Here is a 13,275-nt window from a genome sequence, read left to right as displayed (position 1 = left end):
AAATTACTCGTTAGTTAACATCTTTAGTAGAGAGATTTTTAGGGATTTCTTCAAGAATGCTATTTCCTGCATACTTTTGACAGTTGTCCACACAGCCTCCTTTTGCAAATGTTGCATTATAGATAATCAGTTGGGTAACACATTTAATGGCCATATAAAGTTAAAGGAAAGGTATTGATTTATTCTTGGTTTTATTATTTTTGTATTTTTTCTGACAACAGCCCGCCTGGTAGAAAAGAGGAACCATATCTGACTGAGGCTGGAAGAGAAGCTTTTGATAAATTTTATAGGCTTCGAGAAGGGGAATTACAACTGTTTAATAATACCATACTCCAGATTCCACAGATTGTGCTAATGAAAGAATCTGAACTGGTTAAAGATGTTTTGAATGTCCTTATTGGTGTGGTATCTGCTACCTTTTCACTTAATCAGGTATGTAAAACTTTCTAAGAATTATTCTGTTCAGTCATATCAGAATTCATTTTTGGTAGAGATTTTTGCAAGAGAAGTACATTTTCTGCATTTGAAGTTTTGTGACTTCTATTAGTATAATTTAAAATAACCAAACACCTTTTTTTTTATCAAAGTTTAAATGTCCAAAAAAATCTTTAGTGATCGGTAAAGGAAAATGGCTGTGTCTACATTGGCATGAATTTCCGGAAATGCTTAAAATGGAATACTATTCCGTTTTCAGTTTTTCCAGAAAAGGAGCGTCTACATTGGCAGGCTGCTTTTCCAGAAAAGCCCTTTTTCCAGAAAAGCGTCTGTGGCCAATGTAGACACGCTTTTCCGGAAAAGAGCCCCGATCGCCATTTTCACGATCGGGGCTTTTTTCCGGAAAAGACTACTGGGCTGTCTACACTGGCCCTTTTCCGGAACAGTGTTCCGGAATAAGGACTTATGCCCGAGCGGGAGCAGAATAGTTTTTCCAGAATAGCGGCTGATTTTGTACAGTAGAGCATCACTGCTTTTCCAGAAATTCAAGGGCCAGTGTAGACAGCTCGCAGCTTATTCCAGAAAAGCGGCTGATTTTCCGGAATAAGTGGCCCCGTGTAGACACAGCCAATGTGTATAAGGTTGGGTAATTAGTTATAATTCTAAAATAACTGATACTGTCTCTCTTTCTGCACCATTCTAGGCTGCTCAGACATTTGTGATAAAGCAGGGGATATATGTATCTGGAACATCACCTGAGAGCATGAACAATCTTCTGTCAGAAGTTGCTGAATATGGAACATATTACACACGATTGAGTCGCTTCTCTCTCCAGCCAGTCTTGGATTCCTCGTACAACAAAGGACTTGTATTTCAGGTAATGTACTTGAATAGAACTTGGAGTTCTAGCATTCTCAATAGTGTGTTTTATTCTTTGTGTTAAAGAATGATCCTGATGAGCAGTTTTATTGAGATAAAGGATGACTGTTTCTCAGGTGCTGTGATATTGCTAAATATGTGTATAGTAAATATATTTAAGATTTAGTAATTCTTCTTGGTAAATCTAAATGCATTTCACAATGTAAAAGAAATAAAATGAGTGAAACAATGCACTTGAATATTTTTATTAGATCATGTCAGTTTGAAATTACTTACTTGTAGACACTCTCTACATCTGACTTGAATTAAGCAATCTGCTGAATCTTCTTTGCATGGTGATGTATAATTAACTTTGTTGCTGTCAAATGAGAATTATTTTTTAACCAGAAGATCAAAGGAAATCTTTGTTTGTAATACCTTATTGCAACTATGAAAATAAAAATGATCTAATGTTCATACATTCATTCTCTTAAATATTCAATGTAATTCAGATTAATGTTAACAAATGTTGTTCGTATGCATGAAAAGGAAAAAACCCCTGTTATCCATCAAATACACAAGTTTTCTCGTCTTGCCATTGAAGCTGAGCTTCTTTTTAAAGATAACTTGCCCAAATTAGAATGCAGTAAATGTGTCTGATATGCTGTAATCAATGTGAACATAAACTGAGCACTAATAGTTTTAACAGTAGGGTGTTGTCAATGTTTTTTTCTTCTATTAGGCATTCACGAGTGGATTGAGAAAGTACCTTCAGTATTACCGAGCTTGTGTTTTGTCAACACCTCCCACTTTAAGCCTTCTAACAATCAGCTTTCTCTTCAGAAAATTAGGGCGACAGTTAAGGTAATATTATAATAAAGTATCACATCCCCTCTTTATGAATGAAATCACATCCCCTCTTTATGAATGCTAAAAAGACACTACTAGAGAAGCCTTCCTATTCACAGTCTTTGGTTTTCATTTCATAAGATTTTCACAGAAGAAAATATTAACATCCCACTGGCAAGTAATAGTAATAATTCTATCTGGCTCTCATAGAGTGCTTTTTCACCAGTAGATCACAAATCACTTTATAGATGAACTCCTTATTATATAATCCTACTTTTTACAGAGGAGAAAATTGTGGCACAAAGAAGTGAAGTGAATAAGTATATATAAAGACAGATAGAATGGAAAGCTTTAGTATAGATAGTTAGACCCACAGCCCTTGCCAAATTCCAACAGGAGTCATAATCTGCTTCTCTAATTTCTTTCTATAGCTTGAATTGGAGAAATGTTCTCCACCTCCCCTCCTCCAACTGTTATAGTTTGATGATTCAGAATGACACCTTCATGCTACCAAAGTGTGCCACATTTCATTGATCAGTGTAATGTTCTGGGATACTTCTGGGTGACCAATACTACATAGATGCAATGTTTATGTTTAGGTATTTAGCGGAACTCTGTGGCATAGGAACAACTGCATTGGGAATCAGCAGAGGTGCTGGTGCTTCATTTCCTACGGTGATTATTGATTTTCTTTTTTGAACCTATTGTTTTAGTTTTAATATCAGTATTTCAGCTTCAAATACAGTTGAGTAGAATATGTTAAATGCTCAGTGTTGGCATAACTCTGCTCCCAGTTAAGTCTATTTTAGTAATGTTAGTAATGAACACTATTAGATCAATGCTGAATGCTTTGGAAAATTCCATGTAAATACATTAAATGAGAGAGAATTCATATATTGGTTATAAATTGTTTAATTTATTGTGGTGTAAGTGGGTATATAAAATAGAAACACTTTTATAATGTAGCATATGCAATTTTAAATATTTTTCTATTGTTATTACCAAAATAATCTGAACATTAAAAGCAATGCTATCAGCAGAAAACAACCTTCTACAATCCTTGCTATTTAGCTTGCTTCTCTGAAAAGTTTCAGTGACTTGACAAGACCTGAAGGTGAACAAATGCAGGCACAGTCAAATATAAACTTTAACTTTTATGGTTTTCCAATGAGAATGTCATGCCAGCACCATTTTACCCTAGTGATTTCAATGAATGAGATAAAACTCAAAAAAGGTGGATCCTAAGATATTCAGGACCCAAAAGGCTTTATAGTTCAAAACCAAGTTCTTGAATTGTCCCTGGAAAGTGGTTGGTGGGTCATGCAGTCTATGAAACACTGGTGTAATATGCTGTATGTTTGAAACTCTACTATGTATGTTGGCTGTTTACACTATTTTATGCTTCTCTGGTAAAGAGGTATGCCACCACATAGAGTATAGCAGAAATTGAGTATATAGAGGTGGTAAATGCAGGGATAGTGGTGATAAAATGTACCTCAAGTAAGTAAGATTACAATCTTGTGTTCAAGTAAAGATGAGAAAAGCACTCATGGCAACAGTTGATATCTGGATATCCAGAAGCAATCCAGGATCCAGAAAGAATCCTGAAGATTCCAGTAAAGCTTTGTCAGTTGAAGGGGGAAAATATTACCTCCACCATTTTCTGTAGTTGGTATTGACCAATCCCAGCGATATCATTTCAGTTTTATCCAGACCTAGCCATGACCAAATTGTCTAATAAATAGATATACGGATGTGGTATAGTATGATTCTTTTTACTAATAGAACTGTGGATTTTATTGTTTTGAAACTTAGGCATTTATCACTTTTTTTCAGGGAGTAAGATTGCTTTCATACCTTTACAAAGAGGCTCTCAATAACTGTAGTAATGAACATTATCCAGTTCTTCTGTCATTGTTAAAAACCAGCTGTGAACCATATACCAGGTGGGTTGCTGACTATTTGCTTTATAATTGTGCTTATAATAACCTACTAGTTTTCCATTTGGGCATTTTTAATGTAATAAACACTCTGAAGAAGTGGATAACTAGGCTGGCTTAGTTTAAATAGGTCAGACCATTAGCTTGAATATTTTCAGAAAGGATGTGAATTATTTTTAATTATTTAAGGTTTGATTCAGTTCTGAAAAGTGACTGCAAAAGTGGTTTAATAAATAAAAGAATATTTTTCTTAACTGCCAACCCAACAAATTCACTCAGGGATCTCTCTCTCCATCATGGTTCAGCTTCCTTCCTTCCATCATCACCACCAGTAATAAAGATCCGACAAGTGATATTTAATTACACACAGACACAGGAAATATTCCACCTCATTCTCTCATATATGTTGGCGCTTCAGTATTAATAGTTCAAAACTAATAAAAACATTTGTATATCATAAACATAAGCAGAGATGATTAAATACAGACAGGGATAGCTGTTGAGTAAGAAAAATGTTATCTTTAATAGAGTCCCTTGGATCAGTTTCCTTAATCAAATCCACACAACTTTGGAAATTGTTTATCTACTTCTGTAAAGATGCTAAGGAGTGTATAAAATATTAGATGTTTTTAGGAACTACATGCAGTCCCCGAGTTACGCAGATCCGACTTATGTCGGATCCGTACTTATGAACAGGGCTTTTCTCGCCCCGGAGGACGCGGGCGGCGGGACCTTCCAGACGCGCTGCGGTCCTGCCGCCCGTGTCCTCCAGGGCGAGAAAAGCGGCTCTGTGGCTCCCTGGTCTGCTGGGGGGTGGGGCCCAGCAGACTAGGGAGACACGGAGCAAAGCCGCGGAGGACGTGGGCGGCAGGATCGCGGCGCGTCTGTGCGGTCCCGCCGCCCGCGTCTCCCTGGTCTGCTGGGGAGGCCCAGCTAGTGCTCGCCCCCCCCCCCCCCCCAGCAGATCAGGCATTTCTCGCAGACGCCTGTGGTAGAGCAGCTGAGGCGCTGCCGGGTTGGTCCTGCAGCGCCGCTCCTAGGCGTTACTGGACCAACCCGACAGCACCCCAGCTGGTCTTCCCCCGGCGTCCTGATTCAGCCGCTGCTGGTCAGTTTCAGCAGCGGGGCTGAATCCGGACGCCAGTTCTGACTTACGTACAAATTCAACTTAAGAACAAACCTACAGTCCCTATCTTGTACGTAACCCGGGGACTGCCTGTACAATAGTAATTTTTTAAAAATCAATAATAATGTGGGTAACTCTAAAAAAAATTGAACAAGGACACCCCCCAAAAAAAAGTGTTCCCATCAAATTATTCTGAATCGAAGACTTCTCATACTGCATGCATCCTTTTCCTATGTTCACTTACCAGTCAAATGTTGGGCCTCAAGCCTTCTCAGCTGTAAACCCATTGAAATACTTAATATGGCTTCAGCTCTGCAGCTTATATATTGGACTTTCATTTTGTTTATTGCAAGATTAGGCCATAATGTTGTAAGTGTATACATAAGGATTTGCAGCATCAAGGCCTAAAATGTGTGTTGTAGCAAGTCAGTATGAAAACATCAATTGTTTAAGTAATAATGGTTGCCATAGAGGGACATTTCTTCCTATCTAATGGCTGTTGAGGATGTTAATGCAGTTATTAATTCATTAACTTCCAGGAAATATACAACATAGAAGTTGTTGTAGCGGCTATAAATCATAAAAATAAAAGAATATAAACACACAAAAGGTCTTATTTTTTATTAGATTAAGGTTGAACTGCAGTTGCTATGGTTACATTTTTCTGTTTACAGTACTAGTCTGTTTCTAGGCATTAGACCTTTCCAGGAACAAGTAGAAAAGGAGGACTGGTCTGATGCTGCTATGGGACCCTGAGTTTCAGTATCTGTAACTTATGATAATTTTGTTTCTTCTGTGAATACAGGGAGGGTAACCTTTGCATATACTGGGGTAAAGAGAGTCTTATGATACGCATATGAAAAAGGCATATTTTATCCCAAAACAATAATTCCCATTTCTTCAAATATATCAAAAGCTGCTTAAGTTCAAAGGAAAGGCTGTCTAAATTTGTGTCCTAGAGTTCTATAGCCCATCTTCTCTGTCTAAACAAGTTGCATCTAATTAAAATTTTCTTCCTACCCCCTTTCCTATTAAATGTATACTATCATTATTACAGTTCAAAGGCTTTTATGTATGTCCAGATCAGTAAAAAAAGATTTTTACTTGTATTAGAATGATTTTAAACTAACTGCAGTTAAGATTCTCTAATAGCATCCTTGTTATGACAAAAATTAGGTGTGTACCATTTTATATTTTTGGGGTTAGCTATCGAGGTGATTTATTTTTAACTTTTAACATTTTCATCAAAATGACTTAACATTTTTGTCATAATTTTGAAAAATGTGCTGCTGATTTAATATTTACTATGTATGAATATATATTGATTGTCAATATGTCAAAGAAAATACATATTGAACCTCTCTAGTCTGGCACCCTTGAGACCTGACCGGTGCTGAACCAGATAATTTACCGAACCATGGGGGAGGTCAATATTGTCTGGCACAGGGGTGGGCAAAAGAGCCTCCATGGGCTGGGTCCAGCCCATGAAGCCCTTTGATCCGGCCTATGGACTCCCTGCCTCTCCCCCACCCCCAAGCCAGTTGAGACCAAGGGATGAGGGAGTGTGCAAAGTCTCCTCCCTCCGCCAGGGAAGTGCAGTGCCTAGAGTGAACCAACAGTTGTTTTGAACAGAAGGCGGTTCATTCTAGGCACCATGCCCCCTCTTGCAGAGTGGGGACAGGATGCGAGACACTTTGTGTGCTCCAGTGCCCCCAGGCTGGGGGAGCACGTGAAGTCTCCTCCTGCCCTGCAAGGACCTGCAGCATCTAGAGTGAACTGCCAGTTGTTGAGCGCAACTGGCGGTTCTCTCTAGGCACCCGGGGGCAAAGACTTGATTCACTCCCCACCTCCAGACCAGTCACGGTCTGTGGGTGGGGGAGCACGGGAAGTGTCCTGGCCCTGGCCCTTCTGCCTAAGGCCCTGGCCCTTCTGGGGTGGCCTGAGACTACTTCAAAAATTTGTGAAGTGCCCCCCCCCTTCTAAAATTATTACCTAACCCTGGTGTAGCAGCATTGGTAACACACTGCTTACTGGGCTCTTAGAAGACATTTAGAGGTAAATTAGAGCTTAAAAAAAGCACAGAACACTGAGAGCCAGAACTAATGGCTGTAAACAAACTTTATGGAAACACAAGAAACTTGACCACATCCAAAATGAGTGGCCATCCAGCTAACTAAAAACATGCCAGACCATGGCTGTTGTCACTCCAGAGAGTACTGGACTAGGGAGGTTCAATCTGTAATCTCTTGTGTCTATTGGTTCAAATAATATAATTTTAAAAGGAAAGAAGGACATAACTATGTTGTATAATCTTATTGTTTTAGGTTTATCTATGATTGGGTGTACAGTGGTGTATTCAGAGATGTTTATGGTGAATTCATGATTCAAGTAAATGAGGATTATCTTAGCTTCAGAGGTACAGTATATATGTGTGTGTAGAACTTTTAGTTTATTCCATTTGCATTCTTATTATCTTTATTAAATACATATACTTTGAACTGTCTTGTCTTTGATCTATAGATAAACATTACTGGACCCATGGATATATTTTGATTTCAAAAGAAGTAGAAGATTGTGTCCCTGTTTTTCTGAAGCATATTGCCAATGATGTTTACATTTGTGGGAAAACCATAAACTTATTGAAATTGTGTTGTCCCAGGGTAAGTAGTTGCTTGGTTCTTTCACATTGCACTAAGAAAACTAATTCTTGGCTAGATCTGTAGGAAATACATGTATGCCTTTATTTATAGTGGCCTTGATAAATGGCCCTCCAAGGATGGATGTAGAATAATGTTATTTAGCGGTTCACATTCAGGAATTTGTGACTTGAGTATTCCAGTGTAATCCAGATGTTGATAACTTAATTTACAAACTATGAATGTGCAGCAGCAAGTTTAAAGTACCTTTTTACAACTGTAGGTTTCATGTTTTCCTTTGTATAAAGCCTGACTGTTTTAGCAATTGTTCTCCAGTACTTAGACAATACTGACTAAAGCTAAGGGCTTCCTCTCATCTGAAGAAGTGTGTTTTGCCCACAAAAGCTCATGATACTATATATATATTTCTTTTCATCTCTAAGGTGCTTTTAAGTTATAGAGTAACACAGCTACCCCTCTGAGTCTTTTAAAGACCTGAGTTTAATTAATAAGGAGGTTATACCTTCTCTCCCCATTATTTTGACTTTTTTGCTGCACACTTATTCAGACATATTTTAATAGTTCCATTGTTTATGCATTTTTGCAAAGCAAATCTGTTTGTGGTAGGAAGAATGCTTAAAATAATAAATGTAAAGTTCCCTTTAATTTGTACTCTAATCTTTTCATCTGATTTCTAAGATCCTGTATTTATGTCCCTGCAGATCTTAGTTACAGGGTGTAGAAACATAATCCTGTTACATCAGTTCCATGTATGTGGTATTTAAAGGCAAACAGTACCCATTATTGGACATGTAATGCCATCAACTATTCAAGAATGTAATATAATTAAAAAATAGATATTTAAACATCTAGGCTACGTCTAGACTGGCATGATTTTCCAGAAATGCTTTTAACGGAAAAGTTTTCCGTTAAAAGCATTTTCAGAACAGAGCGTCTAGATTGGCACAGACTCTTTTCCGCAAAAGCACAGAAAAGCATCCGTGGCCAATCTAGACGTGCTTTTCCGCAAAAAAGCCCCGATCTCCATTTTCGCGATCGGGGTGTTTTTGCGGAAAACAAATCTGAGCTGTCTACACTGGCCCTTTTGCGCAAAACTTTTGCGCAAAAGGGACTTTTGCCCGAACGGGAGCAGCATAGTATTTCCGCAACAAGCACTGATTTCTTACAGTAGGAAGTCAGTGCTTTTGCGGAAATTCAAGCGGCCAATGTAGACAGCTGGCAAGTTTTTCCGGAAAAGCAGCTGATTTTCCAGAAAAACCGGCCAGTCTAGATACAGCCCTCCAGAATGGCTCAGAACAAGACTTTTCATAGGTAATATCTCTACAGTTGATATATACATATATACAATCATAAAGCCTAATTAATCATCTAAAATTCACTGATTTTTTTCCCCCACTATTTAACTGTATAATATTTCTTATTTGTAGCATTACATATGCTGGTCAGATATCCCCGTTCCTCGGATTTCTGTTATTTTTTCTCTTGAAGAGCTGAAAGAGATTGAGAGAGACTGTGCAGTATATGTGGGTCGAATGGAAAGAATTGCCCGCTACAGTTCTATTAGCAAAGAAGAAAAGGTAAATGAGCATTAAAGAAGAATGAATTTTATATTATTTGCATATTTTTAAAAGGTTTAGATTTCTCATTTCATTGCATATGTAAAAGTAGTGACATTCCTGACTCTAGTTTCCTGTGTTGCTTTGTATTATCTTAGAAAATAAAGATCAACATAATTACTTTCTGAGTTTTGTTTAAATGGCAAGTTGTTATTGTTGATATTTTTATGATTTTTGGAAATCGTTTTGGAGGACTTTTCTTCAGTAATTTGTGGCATCTTCTTTAATCTATTAAGGAAAGGTAATTAAGGCCCAGCTAGCATACTATTTGAGTCCAACTTGTTTATTAATTAATTCAATTGTTCTGTATATCAAGTCCTTTTAATAATTTGTATGACTAATTCTTTTAGTAGAATTTCATTACATGAACAGATCACAGTTACAGTGAGAGAGGTCTAGGCTGGATATTAGGAAAAAATATTTCACTAGCAGGGTGGTGAAGTACTGGAAAGGGTTACCTAGGGAGATGGTGGAATCTCCATCCCTAGAGGTTTTTAAGTCTCTAATTGACAAAGTCCTGGCAGGGTTAATTTAGTTGGGATTGGTCCAGCTTTGGGCAGGGGGCTAGACTTGATAACCTCCTGAGGTCTCTTCCAGCCCTATCATTCTATGATTGTGTTAATACATTTTAATATAATCTTCGATACTGCATTCAGTGGCTTACCTAATTAAGTGCCCCATTTTAAGTGGGTATAAATGCTGGAAGCCAGCTGCCTTAGATCATTATTACCATGTGTATACATGGAATGAAAGCCCATACTTTAAATTGCAATATCATCTTGTCATATCTGAAAAGTATAATAAAACAATATATATTTACCTCATAGGATTTGCGCATGGAGATTGCAAAACAGGAGTTGATTGTTCATGCTCGAGAAACAGCAAGTAAAGTACTAAAAGCCATCAATGGTAAGTTCCACCGGTGTTTTCATTTAATGATTTTTTTTGTTTGTTTTTTCAATATGTCGATGTAAAGTAATAATATTTTTCATTTAAATATAGATCAACAAATATCAGAAAGAATGACCTTGGATGCAAAGAAACGGGAACAGTTTCAGAAATTAAAAGAACAGTTTGCAAAAGAGCAAGAGGTATTTCTGTCATTTGATTGCATTGAGAATTAAATTATCTGCTAAAGAAAAATAAAGACAAATTCCAATTTTTACAGTGAAACTCCAATTCTGATGAAATCTAATCTTAGGACTGACCAATTATACAAACCATTTTTCCTGAGGGAAGGGAAAAATTACAAAATAGTGATGTCCATAAAGAAAAAGTCAACCTCCCTTTACATTCTGATAATTTCATTGCTTTGCAAATCATCTTGCAGTGGTCTGGAGGATAAGAAGAAAGTAATGCAATGTAGTTTATGCACTATATATACTGTAATTTTGAAATATTCAATGTTATGACCACCTCAATCTCCAATTAGTTTATAAGATGGAGTTTACTGTACTTTCTGAAATTGTTTAAATGCCTAACAAACTATAGTTTAAAAATCACTGTAAAACATTCATATCTGTCTGTCTGGTGCTGAGTGATTTTTTTAAGACTTCTAAATGTTTATGTAGCGTCGACTTGCAATGAAACAGGAGGAGATTGATGATGATTTCAGCTATGCCCGAGAGCTCAGAGAGAGAGAAAAAAGACTGAAAGCCTTAGAAGAGGAACTGGAAAAAAAGGCAAGGTAATATATTAAGAAACAATATTTGTGATTAGTCTCCCAAAGGTTTCATATGTTTTCCCATGAGGCCTGGTTTTAAAAAAATAATTAAAGTATTTCTCTTCATTTTGGAATCTTATCATTTGTTCCAGAGAACAGACGGTCTATACCTCTAGACCTTTACACTGGTTTTTGTCATAATCATGACTTCAGAAAAACGTTTACAATAAAATTTGTGTTAAAAAGATTAGGATGCATCAAAGTACAGGGAGTCCCCGGGTTACGTACAAGATAGGGACTGTAGGTTTGTTCTTATGTTGAATTTGTATATAAGTCGGAACTGGCGTACAGATTCAGCCGCTGTTGAAACTGACCAGCGGCTGACTACAGGAAGCCCGAGGCAGAGCTGCTCTGCCCCAGGCTTCTTGGAAGCAGCCGCTGATCAGTTTCAACAGCTTCAACAGCGGCTGAATCTGGATGGCTGGGACAGAGCAGTTGGGGCGCTGCCGGGTAGGTCCCCACAGCGCCGCACCTCGGCGCTGCGGGGACCAACCCAGCAGCACCCCAGCTGCTCTATCCCAGGTGTTCCCAAGTCAGCCGCTGCTGAAACTGATCAGCGGCTGACTTGGGGATGCCTGGGGCAGAGCAGCTGGGGTGCTGCCGGGTTGGTCCAGTAGTGCCGAGGAGCGGCGCTGCAGGATCAACCCGGCAGCGCCCCAGCTGCTCTACCCCAGGCGTCGGAGAAAAGCCTGGTCTGCTGGGGGGGGGAGGGTGCGCACTAGGTGCGCCCCCTCCCCCCCCCCCCCCCCCCCCCCCCCCGCAGACCAGGGAGATGCAGAGCAAAGCCACAGAGGACGCGGGCGGCAGGACCACGGCGCCTCTCGGCGGTCCTGCCACCCGCGTCTCCCTGGTCTGCTGGGGGGGGGGGGGGCGCAGCTAGTGCGCCCCCCCCCGCCCCCCAGCAGACCAGGCTTTTCTCGCCGCAGAGGAAGCGGGTGGTCCTGCCGCCCGCGTCCTCCACGGCCAGAAAAGCCACTCCGCATCTTCCTGGTCTGCTGGGGAGGGGGGGGTCCCGCCGCCCGCATCCTCCCCAGCTTTTCTCCACGTCTCCCTGGTCTGCTGGAGGCCCCCCCCAGCAGACCAGGGAGACGCAGAGCAGCTTTTCTTGCCGTGGAGGACGTGGGCGGCAGGACCGTGGTGCGTCTGGGCGGTCCCGCCGCCCGTGTCCTCTGGGGCGAGAAAAACCCCGTTCGTATGTAGGGATCCGACATAAGTCGGATCCACGTAAGTCGGGGACTGCCTGTAGGTTAAAAATGGCATGTAGGAGTTAACACAGACTTTTTTTGTTTTACTTCTAAAGTTAAATGTGGGTTACAATACTTTTCACAGAGTCTATGTGGACCTTGATCTTACTTCATTGAAGCTCCACGCATATAGCTCTTATTGCATAGTTAGAGCCACAGTTTGTACATTGATAAATGCTGCTTGGTTTTATGTGAATTGTGATTTGAATGGCTGAGAGGGATTTTAATCTAAGACCATACATTGATGGGGCCACAAGTGGTGTCTGGGTATGTAAGGTGAAATGTATATCTTAGTTCCTTTTAATTTAATATGTAGTCAGGCCTGACTCGCATCCAAGTCTGGTGTTTAGTTAGTCATTAGCAGGTATAGAGTTTTGGGCTTTACCATCTATGTACATTCAGAATCTCCAGCTGAAGATGGTGGATTCTCTGTCTCTTGATGACTTCAGCACAAGACTGGATGTCTTTGTGGAAGATATGCTTTAGCCAAGCACAGGGTACAGTGACTGATACTGCAGTAACTTGTTTAAGGGACTGTGATATATATATATATATATAGGTCAGACTAGATCAGGAGCGGGCAAAGTACGGGCCACAAGCTTGCCAATCCGGGTCTCAGGTAGGGTCCCTGCCTGCCACACCCCTACACATTGCTCAGAGCAGCTGGCTGCATGGGCCATGTGCTTCTCTGAACACTGCGAACTGGGGCAGGGGAGAGGCTTCATGCATTGTCCCTACCCCCAGCACAATGTCACAGCTCCCATTGGCTGATTTCTGGACACTGAGAGCTTCTTGCTTGCGGGACAGGCATGAAGTACCCTCTCCCC

The 13,275-nt window shown here is 39.9% G+C and overlaps 1 protein-coding gene across 2 annotated transcripts in view; it reads left to right on the top strand.

Moving 5' to 3' along the window:
• The window catches only part of TUBGCP6 (tubulin gamma complex component 6), a 36,479-nt gene that overhangs the window by 7,656 nt on the left and 15,548 nt on the right, over positions 1–13,275 (top strand). For both annotated transcript variants that reach the window (XM_075928150.2, XM_006122622.5), the window contains exons 4-14: positions 222–432; positions 1,139–1,312; positions 2,036–2,157; positions 2,742–2,817; positions 3,979–4,088; positions 7,533–7,624; positions 7,729–7,868; positions 9,293–9,442; positions 10,309–10,390; positions 10,484–10,572; positions 11,053–11,168. In XM_075928150.2, coding sequence (XP_075784265.1) covers positions 222–432; positions 1,139–1,312; positions 2,036–2,157; positions 2,742–2,817; positions 3,979–4,088; positions 7,533–7,624; positions 7,729–7,868; positions 9,293–9,442; positions 10,309–10,390; positions 10,484–10,572; positions 11,053–11,168 — 1,362 coding nt within the window. The remainder of the gene's footprint in view (positions 1–221; positions 433–1,138; positions 1,313–2,035; positions 2,158–2,741; positions 2,818–3,978; positions 4,089–7,532; positions 7,625–7,728; positions 7,869–9,292; positions 9,443–10,308; positions 10,391–10,483; positions 10,573–11,052; positions 11,169–13,275) is intronic.

This window comes from Pelodiscus sinensis, chromosome 1 (assembly GCF_052426305.1).
Source record: "Pelodiscus sinensis isolate ZL-2025 chromosome 1, ASM5242630v1, whole genome shotgun sequence".
In the NCBI taxonomy this organism is placed as follows: domain Eukaryota; kingdom Metazoa; phylum Chordata; order Testudines; family Trionychidae; genus Pelodiscus; species Pelodiscus sinensis.
This window is presented reverse-complemented; position numbering and strand designations above follow the sequence as displayed.